Raw genomic sequence first — 22,830 nt, 5'->3', positions numbered from 1 at the left:
ACAAAAGCCATTATTGACTTCATAGTGTATTGCACAGAGAAAGGTACCAAGTGATGCTTGCTGACCAAAGCCATGATTTCATTCAGCCTTGAAAATCCCCCAATGATCCTGTTAGAGAGCTTATTACAGATGAAGAAGCAGAAGAGAGTTACCCATTGCCATGGAGCTGGCAATGCAGGTGGCCTTGTAGTAGTCGAGTGCATATCACTCAGCAGCCACAAAGGACTAGGGGATCAGACCATTGGGCACTTTTCACTAGGTGCAGAGAACTCAGTGTTGGGGCAACAGAGAAGCATTGAAGGGCAGGGGTGAGAGGTGGGAGGCTGGAGAGTGACCTGGCTTTGGTAAGGAGCTGACTTCATTCAAAATTAAACATCTCTGCCCATTTCCGGTCCCCTCATCACTCAGCCATGTGCAATCTCTTGGGTCTACTTTGGTGCCTCATTACAAGTTGACTAATGGCATATTTTATGTTTTGCTATCATTGGAGTATCATCTACTGATAGTTAAGAATCATGTAAAACTCTCCAAACCAAGTTTTCTTTGAGATCTATAACATAAGAACTATCTTGATGTTTCTATGTCTGCCTGTGAGTTGGCATAATCCCTAAAGAAACTTATTCGTTAATACCAGAGACCCATTTACTATGCCATGACTCGCTAAATATACTAGCAAAATACTAAACTAATTGAAGGGCATGCTATAGTTCCAGCTGTAGTTACTTTAAAATACCCATATTTAAAATAATTGACTTCTTTAGAGTTTGTACTCTGTGAATTCCATACATTGGGTCATGAGTTTAAGTGATATTTCCATGTACATGATAGATGTTGTGGGTGAATAGGTAAAAGTGGGTAACATTTCTATGGTGTAATGAACTGCTGTTTTCTGTTAAAAGGGATCCAGCTGTTCACCCTCCAATACCTCCCAAACCCTGTTCTCCCATTGCGTCTCCTAAACAACTGAGACGGAATAATAGGTAAGAACTTGCCCTTCCGAGTGTCTTGCCAGGACATTGAAGGGAAATGACAGTAAAGGATTTATGAATGGCTTTGTGCAAAGCATGGCTGTGCTTTCTGTGTACATTCACTAATGCAAGGCTCACAGAACTTCTAATTCTGTGTGTATATGTAATTACTTTTGCTTAGAATAGTGATGGCTATTACCTGTGTTAGGGAACTGTATCTTTGAAACAGCCGTGGACAGTGGAATTGGAAGAGTTTGGATGAAGTTTCTTATATATTAGCACCCGATTTAAATGAATTCTCATGCCTATTAAATATACACCACATTAAACAACATATAAGAATATATTTCATTTCCATTGTCTTGCAGTTAAGCTTCTCATTAAGAGCTATATGTTGTGATAAGGAATATTCTTACAGCTTTGTGTTACTACTCAAGCCTTCAGTTATGCTAGAGAAACCTTTAGGATGTTCCTTGATTGTTTTTCAACTAAAGCATTTTTGATTTATATCAAAACTGTCATAATTATTGAAGAAAAGTCCAAATAACTGATCTCCACATCGGGAAAAACCCACGTTCTTTACCACTTTGAACGTTTGTCACTCTGTAATTAATACTTACAAACACATTCGGAGGTTTGACAGTTCCTCTGTGTCTGTGTTACATAGTTTGATACTCTTGAACTACTTTTCAAGATGGATGTGCCATTTTTTCATTAGCGTCGTCAGGATAAATCCCAGTGTCTCAGTGGAGACTGAGCATGTCAGATCTGCCTGAATGCCTGCTGATACTGCTTTTGTGATTTTTGCCTCTTGAGGGGGATTTTTGATGCCATGTAAGATGCAATTATAGGACTGTTATTCTAAGTCACAATTATAGAATCATTTTTTAAACAAGAGGGTAACCTGCTAGAGAGTACTGACGAAAGAATTGGTGTGTGTGGCACCATGGTTCATCCTTAGCGGGGTAAAACCCCAGAGCTGAACTTCTACCCACAAAATCCCTCCAGATCCCTGGAATTTTGTCCTTAGGATATTGCTTTAATGAGTCAGGAGAATAGTTTTTCACTGAACTAATTAATGATATGGATTAGTTTTATAACTTTTCATTTTTGCAGTGATTATAATTATCTCATAAGAGCAATATCTCGAGTTTCCTGTCTTACCTGATTGGTCCTCTTAGTCTTATAGTGTTAAGAAATTAAGCCATAATTAGAACAGATTTTTTTTTAAGGTGGTTCCTTTACCACCTAAGTTCTGTTCTAAAACCATTGACACCAGAGGGTGGCACATGTTTTATATTCAGAAAAGGCTCAATTCCATAGGAATTGGTCAAATCCACTTTTTACTGTTCTTTCTACCTTCCAGTAATGATCCAAAAAATAAAATTGGGACAACATGCATGTTTTTAAAACCCTGATTACTTTAATCACAGCGTGGTGATTTTAATGAAAGAGTATGAAAGGGAAGTAATTAACACATGTCCTCAGGAGAACAAAAAATAGTTGAATATAGCTTCTTGAGAATAAGCAAGAATATATAAGTAGGTCAAGCACAGTCTAAGGAAAAGAGAGAAGTCTTATGAATTCTGACAGCCTAGCATTGTACAATTTACTACTGTTGGTTCAATGTTGCCCTTCTTGGTGTGGTAGACATATTTGAAATGCAACCTTATTTCTGTCTTATCTGAGCAAATACATTTCTTGGTAGTATTCATATGTAGTAAGTCTTGAATGAAAAGTATCATTTTGGCACCCAACAACGAAAATGTTCTTCATATTTAAAATGTTATATAATTATTTAATAGAGTTAGAGACAAAACACTTTGATGAATGGAAATAAAATGAACAATGTCTAGATCAGACATGACTAAATGTACCTCATGGTTTAAAATATATGAAAAGCAGTTGATGTAATAATATTAGCACCTTGTGCTTTTTAGACATTCACAAAGGGGGATGGTTGAATTTTAGCCAATACAAAAAAAAAAAAAAAAACTAAGGTAAATTTTTTTTGTCAATAATATTTATATTTCTGACCACAATGTATTCTCATATATATATATATATATATATATATATATATATATATATATATAATTTAACATTAAAGAGTTTCTTACCTAACACGTATTATTTTTAAAAATCTAGGCAGATACATGTAACTACAGCCGGTGCATACGAAGAAGCCAATAGACATGCTGAAAAGAATATAAGGTACAGACATCCCTGTCTACGTGTGTGTAATTGTACCAGTGGTAAAGCATGCTTTGTTGGAGTCCTTTCAAATAATAAATTGGATAAAATCAGTCTTCTAGTCAACTTCAGCTAAAATAAGTGCACTGTTTGTTTTTGAGACAGGGTTTCAATATGTGCCCCTAGCTGCCCTGGAACTTGCTATGTGCATAAGGCCAGTCTCCATTTTACAGAGGTCTTTCTGCCTCTACCTCCAGAGTGTTGGTATTAAAGTGTGGCACCATGCCTGGCTAGGTAATTCATGCTTTTATAGGTTCTTGTTCTTTAAATTTGTCTTAAGATTTACATTGGGGATCCAAAATTGTCTGAACATAAGGACAGGATGAGATGAAACCCCTTGAAGGAAGGAGGCTTGCTTGTCTCTGCATTTCCTGTATTTGCTTCAAGATAACTAACTGTTGCTGGGGTGGGGGGAGGATAAATGATCAAGATATAGGCCACTGTTGATGCGTGGGCATGAATGATCAAGGGGAAATAGTTTTGCTTAGCTGACTTGTACTACAAAAGGTTCTGGTTGTAGCAGTTGTGCTCAGCCTGTCCTGAAGCTCACCCATCTTGTGGATTAATTTGGTAAGGAGGTATTTCCCCATGGTCCTGATTCACACCTGTTTTGCACATCCTATCTAGGTTAGCATTCGTTTTGGATATGTTTTGTTTGTATACCTCCTTCGTCTTTATTACTTAGGAAAGATAATGGCTTATTTTGTACTCTGTATAATGTTATTTGATGTGCAATTTTAAGGCTGACTGACGATTTGGTATTGGATAACCAATTGGTGTACTCTTCCCTATGGAGGACAATGGAGCAAGGGATAGTGTGGAGGGAGGAAAGGGGGGAAGGAAATGATGTAATTACATTGTAATCTAAGAAACTATTCTGGGGGGGAGTCTCATCTAATGGATGAACCATCTCTCCAGTCCTGATTTTTTTCTTTTATAAAACAAAATGGCCAGGAAGTGACGGCACATGCTTTTAATCCCAGCACTTGGGAAGCAGAGGCAGGCAGATCTCTGTGAGTTCAAGGCTAGCATGGGCTACAGAGTGAGTTTCAGGATAGCCTCCAAAGCTACACAGAGAAACCCTGTCTCAAAAAAACAAAAAACTTAAAAATTATGACATTACTATTTCATAGTTCCATCGGTATAATAAGTGAAATAATGACAAAGTTGTTTCCCAAAGTAAAATTTCTTTTGTGTTGTCCTTTTGACTCTCAGAAGAGCCCTGCTTTGAAGCACAGAGCACACATACACCTTAGACTTGAAAAGAATCTGACTTCCCTGTCCTTACACATTTTTGTGGAACCTTTATCACCTCCCACATTGTGTTGCATGTGTCAAGTGATGCCTGTGCATCTTCTGTGAGAGTTTGATGGTCCAGTCCACCGAAGGGAAGGAAGTCAGTGGCAATGAAGGATGCTAGTGTCTGTGTCTCCCATGAGTGGCGATGATGGGACCAAGTCATGATTCCATTACACTCACCACTCCTGACTGTGGACCACACTTTCTTTCCTTCACCAGGAATTCTAGGAAGTTTGGCTCCAACGGTCTCTCTCCATCCCCACTGACCCTGCTTCTCTTTCTGTTCTTTGAAGGGCCAAGGATCTCGATGACATCATCAGAGTGGCTGCTTCACTTCAGAAAACTGACAAGGGGTGAGATCCCAAAGCTCTCAAACTTGCTTTCCCATCATTTTTGTGTCTAAAAGCTAGTCACTGTCCGTCTGTCCCTGTCATTTCTAAACATGAGCCAATCCCCAGTGCTGCTTGTAGTATGTATATAACTAAGGAGAAGGAGGAGGAGGAGGAAGAGGAGAAGGAGAAGGATAAAGAGAAGAAGAAGAGGAAGAAGAAGAAGAAGAAGAAGAAGAAGAAGAAGAAGAAGAAGAAGAAGAAGAAGAAGAAGAAGAAGAAGTAGAAGAAGAGCCCTTTCAGTGTCTCTCTGTGAGCATCCCTGCATAGTGGTTGGTACTGACATTCATGGACGCCCGTCTTGACCACCCATTGAATCTACACTTCCCAGTGACCTCGGGTCTCAATCAGATCTCCAGGCCTATATCCACGTTGCTAACTCAGATAGCCCTTAGCACCTCCATTCCAAATATCCTTGTGCCATGTCCACCTCTCTTCACAGACATGCTGTTTCCTGTTCCTGTTCTTCCGTTCTTCAGGCTTGACCTTCTAAAGTCATTCTTGGGTCTTCCTTCCCTTACCCTCTGTGAAGTCTAGGTTTGTATCACCTAAACGTCTACAGTGTCTCTTGTCCATGCATGGCCCTGTGCCAGTTCAAACCCTCACTGTGTCCAGGACAAGAGATTAGCATGGCTATTCAAATTTACTTCTACTCCTCTGGCTTCTCTCCCTTCTGTCCCCATGCCTGCCCCTGAGTGCCAGATATTTTTCTGTAAATACCTGCCTTGCCCATTTACTTACACACGACTATGTTTGCCAACCTGGTTTAAGAATAATTCGGTTCTAGAATCATTTCTGACTTCACCCACATATTTATCCCATGTTTGATACCAGCTTGGAGCACCATCTTTCTACAATTCCTAGACATGTTTGTTTCTGCCATTCCTTCCGTGCGGCGATCTCTGCCAGTCTCGATGTCACCATGCCCATCTAACTTAACCCTACCATTTTTCAAGACGTAGGTCTCAAATCACAATCACCTGCCCTATGACGCTTTCCTTGCGTGACTCAGTAGGGTGTGACTCTTGCCCGTCTCTGGGATTAGAGACCTGAGGTTTCTATTGCACTGTGCCTGTTTGCCTTTGATCCTTCTTATCTGCATAAACATGTAATCTTCCCTCTAATCTCACGGTCACCCCTTGCATCATCACCATCAGGGAAGCCACATTGTCTTAGACACCAGAGATAATTCACACCAGAACATGCAGCTTCGTCCAAAGGAGGAAGACGTGAAAATCCCGGATGCAAAAATCTCATTGCTTTAATCCCAGATGCGAGATGTTTTTCCCTGTTCAACGTAGTTAAGCAATGAGGAGAACTGGCTAGAGTGGATCTCACTAAAAGCCAAACAAACCAAAAGCTCCAAAAGTCCGGATGTGTCGGTACATATGTTCAGTCTCAACACTTGGGAGGCTGAGGGAAAAGGACAGCCTGTACTAGTGAGACCTCACCAGAGGGGACAACGGCTCTTGGTTTTCTCTGTGGTTAACAGGAGCTCTGTATTAGATGAAGACCGGAAAGTGTGTACATGTCTCATGTTCAGGTTTCATTTTTCTCTCATTTAAGCTCCTATATTTCTGATATTATTATTATTTACTTCAAAGTATACTCTTCAGTCCAGAGACTTAAACCGAGGCCTTATACATGACAGGCTAGTAAACTGTCATGGAGATTTCCTCAGCTTTTTTTTTTTTTTCAATTAAAAAAAAATTCAAATCAAGGTCCCTTTAAGTTTGCCAGCCATGCCTTGAACTCTCTGTAGCCCAAGCAGGCCTTGAACTGGTGATCCTTTTGCCTCAACTTTCTGGGTATCTAGGGTTACAGGTCTGGCCCAGCCATACCCTGGTTACTATGTTGTTTTCAGTAACAATGGAACATGTTTTAAGTTGGAGAGTGAGGGGAAGACAAGTGACTGGCATTGAAGAGTAGCAATTGTGTGGCATGAGTCACTCCACCCAGTGAGAGCAGCAGTTGGTCCCCAGCTACAGGCACAAATCTCACGGAGACATACATTAATCATGGGGAGATAATGCGGCTTTCACATGGTCCGGGGAAATGCACTATGGGTTCTCCAAAGGGAATAGAGAGAGCTTCCTTATCGCAGCTGCTCTTTGTGGAATAGAGAGCTGTTGCTATCTGATTAAGGGCATTTAATTTGTGGCAAAGACAATGTTGAAACTTAATATCCAAAGCTTTTTATCAATTTGCAGTCCTTTTGAGAGCTCGGGTTCTTCATACAGAATTCTGTCTCCATGGTGTTTAATTTACTACAGGATGTCTTCTCATGATTTATGCTAATTGTTTTGTGATAAACACCAGAGACCTCGACTCTTCAAAAATCTCATCATTGTGGTTCATGCCAGTCACAAAGGTCCGGGGCCAAAATGCACAGGGTTCTTACAGTTGCACTTTCCCTTGGGATAGAAAGAAATTTTCAGCTAGCCTCTGCTTATCAGGTAGCATTCCAAGCGAGAAACAATAACAGAACACCATGTTTGGACACTAGGAGTTTGTTTCCCATGAAGGCAGAATATTGCTTCTTCCCCTTCTTTGTTAAGGGCAGCAACTGTTTTTCAAACATCACAGCACTCATTCTCAACTTTCAGTCTTATTGTTAAATGTACAAAGCTGCTTTAAATGAATCATCTACATCTTGGTGGTGAGCTGAACATAGTGAAGAAAGTCTCCAACAGGGCTGTCCTGGATAGTTCTTCTGGCAGTAGTGGGTTACCTAGCATCTTCACCGCACAGAACAGCCTCATCCACTCTGTCTCTCCTACGCTGACAGTATCTTACTGTCTACAAATTCGATTGAAAAGGTGACTATAGCAAGCATGCATTTCATGAAAAACATTGACCTGATCCTATTTATTATAATGGCAAAGATTAGGTGAGAATTTATGATTTTCTTGACATTATGCTCAGAACTATATATTAACTTATTGATTCTTTTTAAGGATGAACATATTATTATATTACCTAAGGGGAAATTGTAGCAACATGAGCTGAGGCAATAATACAGCAGGGTCACGTGATGAATCATGGCAGTATAGATGTCCCTGGCTTAGCAGCTTTAAGGTATAGATACTGGTCTCCTGGTCCACACCAGAGGTGACTCAAGAAAGCTGGAGACATGTGTGATTCTATAGCAGCAAGGATAGAGAACCAAGATACATGGATGGAAACACTAAATGAGGAAGGCAAGAGGAACGGGGTGAGAGTAGATGGAAGAAGGGGGGGGGGGAAATCTGTGGAGAAGGCACACTGTGAGGAGCACCCAGGAGGAAGCCATAAAGAACACTCTCGGGGAGCACCCCAGCCCTGCTCCCTGCTTGGAGAACACAGCTGAGGCCATGGTTTAAGGGAAAATTCTCCAATACAGAAGCTTAGCTTGAATAGCCCACACCCAAAAAAAGGCTGCCAGAAAGGGGGTTTACCGTTCTCAAATATGGAAACAAGCTTGCAAGTTTAGTTGACCTAGAATGAACTCGCAGTGGAGTTTAAGAAATAAGCCAGTGTCTTTTGAGTAGTTTATTTTCTGTGCGGCTACATTGTGTGAGAATAGACTCTATAATTAGCCAGTGTTCCTGTACTTGTTGTCTCCGTTAAAAATGAGCATTGAACATCTATCTAAAGGTAACATGTTAAAGACCCACAGGGTGCATTGTAAAATACAGTCCTGCGTTTTAAGTAATGCATATGGGAAGGTACATTAACGTCAACAAAAGCTCAATTGCTACTGCTGTAATACATACTGCAGTGAAGCCCCACAAAGTAGACACAAAACCCCACGTGCTACAAGCGTTCCACACAGGCAAGACTTCAACTAAGAGGCTTCTTTGGCAGCATGGCATTTGAGGGTAAATAGAGTTTCACAGATAATTAACATGGAGGCTCATGTTCTATTTCCGAGTACTCAGAACTATTTAAAAGTGAATCTGCCTTTTGATTTGGGAAGGTTTTATAAAACTAATATTTGATTTTGTTGTCTCTTCCCAAAGTGAAGAAATGGACAATCTCATCAGAATGAGCAAAAGCTTGAACAGGTGAGGTTTAAAAAGTTCTGTTTTTCATGTTATTGTTGAGTTAAACATTGTGAATCCTTGTATCATCTTTTAAGAATTAAAAACACTGTTTGGGGCTGGGCCGTGGTGGTGCACGCCTTTAGTCCCAGCACTTGGGAGGCAGAGGCAGGAGGAACTCTGTGAGTTCAAAGCCAGCCTGGTCTACAGAGCTAGTTCCAGGACAGACTTCAAAGCAATACAGAGAAACCCTGTCTCAGAAACAAAAACAAACAAACAAAAAACCCAAGAAAACAACAACAACCTCCCCCCCAAAAAAGACCCAACAAAACAAAACAATGTTTGGTTTTAGAGTAGGAGGATCAGCATATCTGAATAGTCAGTAATACCTCACAGAAGCTTGCATTAAAAGCTTGGAGAAATAATCAGTTATTAAAGTACTAATATTTAAGTATTTTTGATTTTCATGTTCCAAGAAATTCAAGGTAGTTGTATGTTTATACATATGTCAGATTTTCTGGTATTCAAATATATTTATATATACCCAGTCTCACTTGACTGCTGAATATTTGGAGTTAAACCACTGGTATCTTTGTTATTATTATCTCCCAGTTTTGAGTCACTCGGAATTGCAAAACAAAAGATTCTAGGAGAGACGAATGGCAGAGACGGAAAGGGCCAGCAGATAGCAAAGGGAAGAGCAAAATAAAGAACTGTCCATTGGCTTCATTGACCTAACTCTATGAAATATGGTTTTCACATGCTGCTTTGAAAATCATCATCTGTGGGATGAATGCCGCAACTCACCTAGATTTGCCGCTCTTCAGTTTCCTGTCTTCACAGACAGGAGGTTTTAGACCAGGAGATGTCGAGGCAGGTGTAGAGGAGAGCATGTGGCTGACCTCATGAGGTATAGGCAGTGAAGGAGTCTGGACAGAGCAAAGGAAAACATCAACAGCATCCCAGCACCCACTGAGGAAGCCACATGGGAGGCTGGAGCCAGTGTTGCAGGACATTTTCAGAAAACCCTGGAACATCATGGTCTCACAACGCAGATAGCTTTATAAATGCTGACTTGTGTTAAAGCAATTAAAGAGAAAGATGATAGAGGCCATGAATCTGAGAGGGTGGCAGAGGGGAAAGGGAAAATGATGTAATTATATTTTAATTTCAAAAACAGAAAGAAAACAGGGGCTTGGAAATGGCTCAGAAGTTAAGAGTACTTGATGCTCTTTCAAAGGACCTGGATTCGGTTCCCAGACCTGCATAATGGCTCATAGCCATCTGCAACTCTAGTTTCAGGGGACATGATGCCCTCTGACTTCTACAGGAACTGAGGTTGCACATGGAGCACAGACACGCTGGCAGGCAGAGTACCCGGCACATAGTTATCTAGAAAAGGAAAAGAGATGAAGAAACAGGAAACATTTCGTGGGCCTCAACAGCATTTCTACAAACCGCTCATGGCCTGTGTATTCCCAGTTCATCTCTTTGGTTGCTCTTCCTCTAAGGCTTACTGACATTTAAACTTGGAGTTTGGGAAAACCCGTGTAGAATAAGGCAATTTCCAGAAACATCCCTCCATCTTTCCCAGCCAGCTTCTATTTTACATGTAAACTGGTATAAGCTTTTTATAGCTAAGCATCTGTTATTATTACTGATGATATTTTTTAATCAATATACTTAAAGAAATCAGGGTCTTGACGGCCTCTTCCGATCAAACCTGAAGACACAGCCGGTAGACAAAAGGTAAGTGTGCCTGTCCGTCCTGGACATCCGGTGCCGCAGACTGCATGCCTTGCCCCTTCAGACAGCAGAGGTGGTGGTGGGGAGCTGCATCCTCTGGCAGACAAACACACTAGCAGATGGGCTAGCTCTCCCGGCATTGTACATTTAGTTCAGACATAATTGCCCGGAAGGATCTCTGCTCTTCCATTCAATGAGAGTAAATGAGCAATTCATAGAAAATGTTTATTATATCTGACCTTTCAAGATACCTCACCATTTCACTTCAACATGCGGTTTTTATTGCAATTCCTTGTTTCCAGAGCCCAGAGTCTTGAAAGTCTCATCTGTATGAACTCCCAGTTGGACAGAGATGGCAAAGGGTAAGAGCCAGTCAAGGCAGGCTACTTGGGGTGACCCTTCCTTCGACTGCCATGTATTGTCAGCAGGAGGTCACCTTCTCTGGCCAGGGTCAAGCGGTCTGGTGGCATGGACTCAGAGTAAGGGTCAGAGAGGAGCTGGGGGCCTCGTAGTGGCTCTGCCGCCATCATGGATCTCAGTGATCTAGTCACGTGCCTCAACTTCCTCATCTCATAAGGAGAAGAGTGTGGTCTAGGTGATCTCCACACCCTTTAATGTTAAAAATGAAGGAAGCCCACCTTGTTACTATAGGAAACTTATAAACTAAGTGTACTGACCACAGGCACTTGGGTTCTAGCAAGGAGCCACTTGACACTGAAGTCCTTAATATGCAGAAGACTCGTCTTAGACGTTTATCTTTTCATAGGTATTTGTAAATGCCTTAATGTTGAAAGACATTCAGAAATTTTGTAGTGGGTTAAACCTAAACTAGTAGCTTTTGAGAGATGAATTTGCAACTTTAGACTCACAATGGCAAACTAGAAAGTGGGCTTTTTATTACTGATATTATTTCACATCGAAAGAAATAACATTTCTGACAGCCTTATTAAATGAAATTTCTGGGCAGTCAAGAATGACAAAGGTTAAGGATTTATGAGGTTTCTTCCACTTTCCCCCAGACTGGCCACTTACTTTGCATTTGGTTGTCACATTTATTTTTTGAAGCCGTTTATCTGCACCAGTGTGTGCACAGAATGATACTCTCGTTTTCCAAGTCAGTCCCATCATATCGGCTCTCTGATCCAGAACACGCAGCAAAGCGTCTATGATGGGAAGCGCTCCCAGTAACAGACAGGCGTGCTGGTGCACTGTAGGTGACTTCCTCCAAACGGAGGATGCAGGTGGAGAGCAGTCAGGAGTTTTGCCATGTCAGTTTGTGTTTTAGAGGAGAAAATGAGATTTCGGATGTTTTGAAACGAGAAACAGAGAGAGCTCCAAAAGGATGGTAGCAAACAGGAAAAGCAGGGTGAGCCTTCCCAGCCGTGGTATGGACGTGGAAGAGGGAAGGACCGTGATATAATGTGGGATAGCTTGATGACACCTGACCTGAAACGGGAGTAAGTGCCCTTCAAGGAATAAGAGGGACCAAGTTCTCGTTTTTTGTCCGTATTCTCTCATCTGCAGTGAAAGAACTTGATATGCCAGTAAATTTATCACAATGAAACCAGTCAGAGATGAAAATGTCAGCGTGTAGCACTTGGTCATTCCTGTCATATTAGGGGATTAGCTTTCAGTTCGTTATTGTTCTAACGTGGGTCTTGCCACGTAGCCCCAATTAGTCTCATACACAATCCTCCTGCCTCAGCCTTTCAGGCACTTTGGTTATAGTAATGAACAACCAGTAGCCTCTAACAAATCTTAGATTTTTGTATATTAAAGTCTCATTCTATGTGATCAGTTTGCGTAAGGTACTAAAGTCAGCGCCGTTATTTCTACTTTTCAAGGTGATGCTAGACCATTCAGGATGCTCAAGAAACTTCTCCAAGTCCTCAAAATATTTCAATTTAAAGTGTTGATTAATTAATTGAATGAATTTTTGTGCTTAAATATGACAAAAATCGCCATGCATATATTAAAGTTAGCCTTCCTCTAATCTACCCTCAAAAAGAAAAAGCTGAGGCCTGGTGGTAAAGATTGCTTTCATGTTGATTCAGTTGTAACTGAGTAATGGTTGATATCTTGATACTGAGGTGTCTGGCTAACATTCCATGCTCCTTAAGTTAGGTGCTTCTAAGATCTTAGGCCCTGATTGCATCTCATTCTTGCTGTGAGAAATCTACAGCTGTCCTAAGAGATGCTGAACATGCCGCTGAGTTTCTCTCTCACACACTTTCTTTCCTCAACCCCAATGCTCTGAAGAAATCAAGTCTTTGGGAGTCTTAAGAAAATCAATCAAAGGACAGACAAGGAGAAAGGGTGAGTAAAACACCTTCATTGGGAGGGGGGTCTTCGTCTTGGCCAGTATTTTACACCTTGTCAGCTGTTGGGTGTTATAGTTATTTTCTGCTACAGATGAACTCTTTAGATTCAGAAATAGTGGGTCAAAAGAATGCAATCCATGCCATTTCTAAAGGAGAGCCATGAAAATTCTCTACCAAATCTCTCATTCTATATTTTCTTAAATAATAAGAATGTATCAATTTTTAAAATGTGAATCAAGAAATGTAAAGGAAAAATTGCATGCAAAATGACATGATGTTTAAGTCAAGTGCCACTGTGGAAATTAATTAAGAAGCTAGAAAATAGGGTAGGGAGATAGAGAGCTGAGCCAGTAAAAAACCTGCTGTGTAATCATATGGACATAAGTTCAGATCACCAGAACTCATGTGAAGGCCTGGAAAATGGGGAGCATCAGAAACCCAGAACTAGAGGGCAGGGGACAGGGGGATGCCTAGAGCTCAGTGAGCAACCAGTCTAACTGGACCTGTGACCCCTAGGTTCAGTAACAGATGTAAGGTAGAAAGCAATAGAGTAAGAAACGTAATGTTGACTTCAAAGGTTCACATGTACACAATCATACACTTGTACACATATACCCACATGCACACAAGACGTACACATGAATACAAACACAGACCACATATATGAACACACAAAGGTAAGCCAAGGATAATTAGCACCAAGTCTTTCTGGTCAGTTGTTTCTAGAAACTTCTTACAGCACATTTCACCATGGGCTGGGCCCTCTGCCATCGGCCACTAAGAAAATGCTCTATAGGCTTCTCTGTACCACCCCATCTTATGGAGACGTTTTCTCATTGAGAGTCCCTCTTCTCAGGTGACTTTAGCTTGTGTCAAGTTGATATAAAACTAGCCAGTTCAATGGTGTTTCAGAGAATATTGCATGTAATCTGACTTAACTTTTTAAATTGAAAATTCATACAATATATTCTGAACAGTTTCCTCTCCCATTTTCTCCTCCCCAGATTCTCCTCACCTCCTTACCCAATTCAGCACCTTTCTTTCTTTAGAAAAACAAAACAGGCAAAAAAAAAAAAAAAAAGAACAAAAACAATAACAATAACAAAACCATAATGTACAAAAGACCAGTAAGATAAGAGCAATTCCCAATATAAGATAAGCAAATTCTAAAACACCATTGAGTTCATTTCGTGTTGGTCATCTACTACTAGGGGCTGAGCCTACTTAAGCGAGGGTTATATACCCAGTGACATTCCAGTGGAGAAGACTTTTCCTTTGTATTCTGTTGTTGATTAGGCAGAGCTTCTTGGACAGAGGTGGAAGAGAGCTGATCACTTCTCCCTCTCAGTGATGGGACCCCATCTGGCTTGACCCTGTGCAGGCCTTGCACACTCTGCCACATCCATGTGAAGTCATATGTGTGTCAGTGTTCCTGTATGGCAGACATGGTTTCCTTGGTGTTGACATAAATTTTGATGGCTTTTTTTTTTTTTTTTTTTTTTTTTTTTTTGCCCCCTATGAAGCCAAGACCTCAGACCAGTTACGAAAATGAGTGCCACAGCAGATAAAAACAGCAGAAGGTGAGAATTGCTTGGCTCTCTCTGAGTCTCAGGCTTCTCTTGGCTTAACTGGTGACCTTCTCACTGGTGTGGAGAGAATCACAGCGTTGAATACGCCTTCTCTTTTTTGTGCCTTACTTCAGCAGCCTTATTATATACTTTGAAGAGTGTATCTTTATTACACTGAAATTTACATTTATATATAGAATGACAAAACCTTGGAGATTTATTTGTATTACTTGGTCAACTTTATGCTGAAATGTATTTGATGTCAGTATAATAATTTTCACAGAAAGCTTGCATTGATCACTAAAAAAAAAATGTTGAATGGATGATATGTATCTGGTTCTATGGAAATGTCATAAAACTAACCCAAACATTCTTTTCATAAGAAGTAGAGATCTTGATAATGTTATGAAGATTAACCTCAAAGGACATGAAAATACCTCTGGGTGAGTCTCACTAATGTCCCCAAATCTGATTTCTACATAATAATCAGAGGGCAAATTATTTGACTTTTTAGCTTTATAGCCATATTTTAAAGTATGAAATTAACCAATATGATGGGAGATGTGGCCATTCATCCTTGTCTTCCATTAACATATTTATTTTAAAATAATTGTCTCAATATTTAATACTGAGTTACTTTTCTCTTTGATTTGGGGCATTGGCTTCTTTTTAAGGATTGATGAGAGAGTAGAATTCTTTATCTAACAAATGTAACCTTCACATAGTTTTCAAAGTTTTCAAAGTACATTTCCAGAATGACATAGTCAGCCAAGCCAGTCTTGACTAAGACTCTCACAGGTCTCCTCCTCTAAGGATGGTTTCCAGCCACAGCCTAGACAAGGCTGGACTGGTACCTAAATGGGAGGAAGGACTCACTGCTGCATCACTTGTCCAGAACTATGATGCCTTTTGTACCCAGTCCCTATGTCTGCCATCCCTCACTGTCCACTTTGAGCATAGCTTACATGCCTCCTGATTTTTAATGGGGCAGCATGTAGATCCAGTAAGAAGAGAAGCATTATGTCCCCTAGTATGTAATGGGTTTCGTCTTTAAGTCTTGCTTTGTTACTTATAATAATTTACTCTGAGGCAAAAGATATTTAAAAGGTTTTGACATGGGCACGATTGATAGGGAGGGTTATATGAGGGGATGCTTTCTTAGCATTTTTAATTTTGTTAAATCATTATAAAAATTAGAATTATCATCATTCTAAAAAAGACAAAGATTGTGTCAGTTTATTGGACAGTAATTTGTACGCAGTCTGGTTCCAGTGAATAACTTCATTTAACTTACCTTGCTTCCCTGTGGCTCATTGGGCGGGACCTAACGTGATGGATCTGCACACAAGACTGGCTTTGTTCAGGAAGAAGTGTCCATGCTCTCGTGTTCTGAGAACAGAATAGACAGTACACGTGTGTGTGTGTGTGTGTGTGTGTGTGTGTGTGTGTGAGCTGTTAGCAACGGAACAACCTGCAGTGACCTTCAGCTTGAGATATCAGATAACTGTCATTTTTATTTAGAACTTTAGGTGTTCACACTGGTGCAGAGAAATTTTGCATTTATCACTTCTTAATATCTGAGCTGTTATTAATTTGACTAGTGTTTTATTTTAGTGACATTCATTAGACCTCATTTCCTTTTCCAAAGCAAACAAGACATCGATGGATTGACTAACATGAATCCTGAAACACATAAAAATATGAAGAGGTAATGTGCCTACAGCTTCCTCCTGCCAGGCATTATGCACATTAGAATGCTATTGTTCATGTTTGGGGCAATGAGTTGAAGCCCAAACGGATCATTTATTTTCTCAAAGACATTTCATTAAGCAGTTTGATAAGAGTGACATTTGTGACATTGGTGACATTTGTTATCTGGTAATTTTGAGAAATTACAAGAAAGTTTTGAATAAGCTTCTCAGCTATTTTATTTTACTTTGCATTAGTGTGTATGTGTATGGATAGTATGTGAAGCATATGTATGAGAATTAGATCTATAAAAGTGTGTGAATGTATTAGTAGAGGGATACATGAGAGCACATGTGTATGTAAGAGCAGAGTATATATGCATGTGTATGTGTGTGTACATGTGAACTGTATTTTCAAACTGAACTTGTTGCCATGTAGCTGAAAATAGTGTATCAAATAATTCCATGAACTCTTTTCCACTTAGTTAACTCAGTGTATGATATTATTTGTTGATCCTGAAATGTGTCACTAATGCCCCAGAGGCTGTGCTGGCAGAGCAAAGCTCAGCCAGCTAAAAGCTGCTGCACACGCTGCCAAGCTGCCCTGCTTTTGACCACGTGGCACAGAGGCACAGCCATCCAGTGAATTTGGCAAAGCAACCAAACTCTTGAAAAAAAAAAAAAAGAAGAAGAAGCAGCAAAACAAAACATTGGTCTCTTTGACTCCTTGAGTGGTTCAGGAAGATCAGGAAGATAACTGAGGAATTAATGTGAACAGGGAATCTGAAAGCCTCATTTCAAATTCAGCGCCTGACCAACTACGTCACTTGGCTCTGTTTCCTCAGTGTCTTAAGTTACTTTTCTGTGATGAAGCATGGCCAAAAGCAACTTGGGGATGAAATGGTTCATTTTACCTTCACAGCCCATCTCTAAGGGAAATCACGGCAGGAGCAAACAGGGTGGAAGCTTGAGACAGGTACTGGTGCAGAGACCGTGAGGAAGTGCTATTTACCGGCTTGCTCCTCCTCATGGTTGCTCAGTGTGCTTCCCTATGCCATCGAGGACCACCCCACCCAGGGGTAGCATCACTTGCCTATGGGGCAGGTGTACCAAATCAAACATCAATCAAGAAAATGCAACAAAGTTTTGATCAAAGGCAAGTTTCGTAGGAGCATTTTCTCAATTGAGGTTCTCACTCCCAAAATGACTCTTGCATGGGTCAGGTTGACATAAAACTAGCCAGCGTCTCCCTCATCTACCAAAGAGGAATCATAGAACTCTGGTGCTCAGCACATATTCAATAAAACCAATGAATCAGAAGTCAGTGTTAGGAAAACATTCAGATTATATTTTCATAATGGTCTAGACAGTCTTCATACATTTAGTTCATCTTGACATCTAAAATTATTTTCCTATTTAATATTTATTGGAACACTTCAAACTTATCCTTTATATATTGAAATGGATATGTGTGCACATGATTAGATATATACTTATATGCATATGTTTTAAAGGCTTGCTTACATTTGTTTATTCCTACATAAGCACATGGGTGTGCTTACAAGTAGAGAGAATGTGCTTGTGTATGTACACAGGTGGATATGTACATGAATGTGTGCATGTATGTATTTTATACAAGTGAATTATTACATATATAAAATAGTAGTTGAGTATGTATGAGTGTATGTATACATGAGTGTATGTATGCATGTGAACACATGAAATGTGTGTCCGTATTCGTATGTGCTTTCTATGAGCTTTTAAGGATAGCATGTTCAATTTACTTTTTACATAATGAGACTCTGTAGATATTTTAAATATATAGTTAGGGGCTCTGTCAATAAAAAGCATGAGAACTTGAGTTCAATTCTCAGAATTCTTAAAAAAGTCAGGCATTTCTACATAGTCCTGTATTTCCAGTCCTAGGATGGTAGAGACAGGAGGGTCCCTGGCATAGCTGCCCAACTAGTCTAAATCAGATTAGTGAGCTCTATATTCAGTATGAAGCCCTTTCCTCAAAAAATGACATGAAGAGTGATATAGGAAAACACAAGTCATCACACACACACACACACACACACACACACACACACACGGAGAGAGACACACACGTGTGGGAAGAGAAAGAAATAGAGACAGGGACATAGATAGATAGATAGATAGATAGATAGATAGATAGATAGATAGAAAACTGTCTTTGTTATTAAAAAGCTTTCACTATTTTTCCATCTTGGGTGGAATAAAATTCTAATGCCTAGAGACAGCCTTTTACTTTTCCAATACATTCTTATCAAATAACCCTTTAAATCTCAGGTTTGTTCTTGCATTGAGGCACTTACACACGCTGTGCCCATTTCCTGGAATACTGTCACTGTACTATCTTCCTTTCAAATGGGCCATTTTTTGACTATTAAATATGGTTAAATTATACACTCTCCCTCATTTATCCTCAATACTACATATAACAGCATATATTGTTAGCTGAAAAACTGTGCCTCTCACTTAGATGTTTGTCTATGCTCTGCTTTTCCCCAGCTTGGAATGAAAACCTCAAGTAGGCGAATTCTGTGTCTGTTTTGATCTATCCCACCACTTGGCAGAGCCTAGATCATCAGTCTTTGCTATTTGTGGACTGCTATAGCACATAAATAGTATTTAGTTATAATAGATTACCACATTAATTGGTTTTTCTTTATTGACTTTATGCAATAAGAACTTAAATCTACACAGTTATAGGGCTCATTTAGTATGTAAAGAGACTGAGGTCTACATAATACAATGAAAGCAAATTCCTCAACCAACACTCTCAAAGGAAGGGCTTACGGTGCTTACACTCTGTTATTTCCCTAGGACCGTGTGATTCAAATCCCATAGGCTTTATTTAGGGGAAAAACAACAGAGTGCAGCAGTTGTTTCTGAGGGGTTAATCATTTTGTTATTGTAGTGATGAAAATCCACATCTTTTCTTTGCTGTCCTTAGTCTGAATATCATCTTGAGACATCTGGATCAAGCAAAAAAAAAAAAAAAAAAAAAAAAAAAACTTGGGTCAACATCTGGTTGCTTCGAAACACTGTATCTTTGATGTTGTGTAAATGAAACCTCAGAGACATCTTGGTGGGGTCATGGAGTGTGGAGAGAGAGTGGTAATGCTTGCTTCTGAGGAGGCCCCTCTCCCCATGTGGTACTCTCTGTAGATCAGACAGTGCTTGCTGGTATGTGGAAAGCACATGCGTATGCAGCGACAGGAACATCATTCCCGGAAGATCAGAAGCAGGCGTGTTTTTAAGGCCGACAGAAAAGTGCTCAAGCGTTTTCAGCAACCGTGGAGTTTATAGTTCAGACAATATGGCTTGCATTTTGGTACATTTCAGAAGTCTATACACTTTAGCTTTCTTATTGTTTGTTCTCCAAACAATCAGTTACAATGTGTCATTCTGATGAGTTATAAATTCCAGAAGTAGATAACCAGGTTGTGTAGAGTTCATTTCAAACAAATTGGTATATTTATCCTAGTGCAGTTTTATAATAGAAAATTTACCAAGAATATTAACAAAATGTAGATTTTAAGCTGAGTGGTGGTGGCCCAGGCCTTTAATTCCAGCACTCGGAAGGCAGGGGCAGGTGGATCTTTGTGCGTTCAAGGCCAGCCTGGTCTACAAAGCTACACAGAGAAACCCTGTCTCAAAACACCAAAAAAAAAAAAAAATTGTTTTACACATGTTGGTGGTTGCTACTAAGAGAGAATGCTTTTGGAATGTTCTATGAGACAAGTATTAAATGTTTTTAAATGTTTTTTTTTTTAAATGTTTTTAAGGGGCCAGAGCCTTGACAATCTGATCAAAGTCACCCCAGAAGTGAACAGGAGTAACCAAGGGTAAGAGAATTATGTCTTATCTCTCTTCTTTCCTGATTAATATGTAGCAGAAGAGCTGGGATTCTTGGACCCAGAAAGTCTGAAGCTCATTGCTTACAAGATGGGGTTCTGAGCGGGTCCCACAGACACTGAGCAGCAGCTAGCAGTCATAGCATCATGAATATGTGCTTATTATATCACTGGCAACAGAGAGCAAGAAGGGCCAAGTGGGATAATGACTATAAGATCCTTTTAAAACAAACGTGCTGGAAATGGGAATTATTATCAAAACACCATTGAGTTGAGGCCACAGGATTAGTGTGGCTGTTTCTGGAGACAGGATAAGTTTTTGGGTAAACCGTTGCTTTGTTCCAAAATACACTAATGAAAAACAATCTCAACCATGGCCTAATGATGGGATTTGTTTTGAGAATAAGTGGGAAATGAAGCCAGTGTATCACTGATGTGTATGAAGGTTGGAACTTTACTCCTGTCAGCTGAAAATTTAGACCAGTCTTGATTTCTATCAAAACTTAATCCTAAAATTTATTTTGAGGGCATATAGGTTCATAGGATTCAAAGGAAAATGGCTAGTTGATTTAATTCTACTTTTATCAAGTGGGTTTTCATTTGGTTTGTTTGTCTGTTTAAAGTTCCAAAGATCTTAATAATTTGAGAGAAACCCACAGAACTGCTGACCTGAACAAGGGGGAGCTCATGGACTCCAGTCTGATAGCTGTAAAACCAGTATAGGACTGACCCAGATTCCCTGAAATTGGTGTTAGTTGGAAGGACTGTGCAGTCTATGGGGCCTCTGGTAGTAGGCTAGTATTTATCCCTAGTGTACAAATGGACTTTGGGAGCCCATTCCACATAGAGGGATACTCTCTCAGCCTAGACACATGGGGGCGGGCCTGGGCCCTGCTCCAAATGATATGACAGACTTTGAAGGCTCCCCATGGAAGGCCTCACCCTCCCTGGGGGGGCAGGAAGGGGATGGAATGGGGGTTGGTGGGGGAACAGGGGAGGGTTCGGGAACTGGAATCGATGTTTAAAATAAGCTTGTGTCAAATTCAAATAAAAAAATATAAAAAAATAATTTGACATCAGGAAAAGGCTTTCAAGGGTAGGATTTAATATGTCCCCCTTTCCATTTTAATCTGATCACTGTTTACAAGTGTAAAGACTGATCCCGACTGACGTTACTCTAGAGTTTTGTCAGGTGACTCTCAGCACAGTGGAGTTGCTTTTCAATGAATACAGGAAACATTGTGTTTGGTTGGCTCCTTTTAGCAGAAGGACAATGCAGAAGAAGGGTGACCCTGATAGGCTAGAGCCCAGACGTGTGTCTGGGTGTCACCTCAGACTCGTTAGGACTGGACAGCTTGTTTGGGCTTTGCCTTTGTCATTAGCTGAGGAGCCAGAGCTGTTGTGTTCACTGGATACTTTCAAAACCAATTCCATTCCTAAATTTCAACAAAATGGCTAGTGTCAAGGTTTTAATAAATATTTTGCAATAAAATATTTATCAGTTTAAACAAATAATTTTGACCATTCTATGTCATTTAATTAGTAACGTTCTTTCTTCTATATTTTTAAGGGGTCAAAATCTTGACAATTTCACCAAAGCTGTGCTCACAACCAACAGAGCTAACCAAGGGTAAGTTGTATGAAACATCTTTCTCTCCCCCCTCTTTTTTTTTTCCATTTCACTCTTAAAAATCAGAGAAAGGCTTCATACTGTGCTAGAGACATTCCTTAGAGGTATGTTACCACCCCGCAGTCTGGTACTGAAACCCCTACACAGGCTTCCCTGGCTAAGGGAGATAGGGGTTCCATGAAATACAGAGGTGAACTGATTCCAGTTTAGCATATGTATTCCATGCTTGGTGCAGCCCAAATAAGAGTGTGCAGTAGACAAAGGTTCCCCTGTCTTCTTCCTCCATTTTTCCCTTTCTTCTTTTGATCTGAAACCCAGCCAACTCTAACGTTAGGAAGTCAGTGTGTGTGTGTGTGTGTGTGTGTGTGTGTGTGTACGTGTGGGGGCTGACTTACGTACTGTGTGTGCATGTCGATGTCAAAGGTTGACAGAGTGTGTCTCCCCCAGCTGCATTTACCTTCTACTGCAGCTCACAGACTGGAACTAGTCCAGCTAGCATTCAGCATAGCTAGCTAGCCAGTGTGCTCTGGGGAATCTCTGTCTGTGTTCTCACCTTCCATCTCGCCTGCCTCGCATCTTACCTGGGTCGTAGGAATCCAAATTACAGTCTTCAGGCTTGTGTACCAAGTGTTACCCACTGAGCTATGTCCCTAGCCTAGGAGGCCATTAAAAAAAATCACATTTGATCCCCTGAAAAGTAAAAATGACATTTGTTTTCTTATATAGAAAGAACTTTCCCTATAACATACCACGTCGAGTAAACAAAGAAACATAACCAAATCATGAGCATACGTTGCTATGTCAGCTTGAGTTGAGTTAGACGTGAACGGTATGTAGATAGTGGCTTCCCAGCTGTTTCCTGTCTCTTAGAATAGGGATGCTCTGTTTTACTACAGTGTGGACAACTGTAACAAACAACAAAGCACATCCAGACTGTACCAGAGATCCACAGCAGCTTTGCTCAAAGGTCTAAGTAGCAAATAGATCAGGTGTGAGAGGCCAAAGTAACTTCTCACCTAACTGCATGCCACTACTGTGAAAGCAAGTAGAAAATGCCTTGTA

At 40.3% G+C, this 22,830-nt stretch overlaps 1 protein-coding gene across 1 annotated transcript in view; it reads left to right on the top strand.

The window, feature by feature from the left end:
* Scel (sciellin) overlaps positions 1 to 22,830 on the top strand; it is a 72,045-nt gene that overhangs the window by 28,304 nt on the left and 20,911 nt on the right. Inside the window, 12 exon segments of the mRNA XM_051195257.1 lie at positions 900 to 980; positions 3,117 to 3,182; positions 4,814 to 4,873; positions 8,911 to 8,955; positions 10,621 to 10,680; positions 10,980 to 11,039; positions 12,937 to 12,993; positions 14,522 to 14,578; positions 14,950 to 15,009; positions 16,215 to 16,274; positions 20,070 to 20,129; positions 21,709 to 21,768. Coding sequence (XP_051051214.1) covers positions 900 to 980; positions 3,117 to 3,182; positions 4,814 to 4,873; positions 8,911 to 8,955; positions 10,621 to 10,680; positions 10,980 to 11,039; positions 12,937 to 12,993; positions 14,522 to 14,578; positions 14,950 to 15,009; positions 16,215 to 16,274; positions 20,070 to 20,129; positions 21,709 to 21,768 — 726 coding nt within the window.

This window comes from Phodopus roborovskii, unplaced genomic scaffold, assembly GCF_943737965.1.
Source record: "Phodopus roborovskii unplaced genomic scaffold, PHOROB, whole genome shotgun sequence".
Taxonomy (NCBI): Eukaryota; Metazoa; Chordata; class Mammalia; order Rodentia; family Cricetidae; genus Phodopus; species Phodopus roborovskii.
This window is presented reverse-complemented; position numbering and strand designations above follow the sequence as displayed.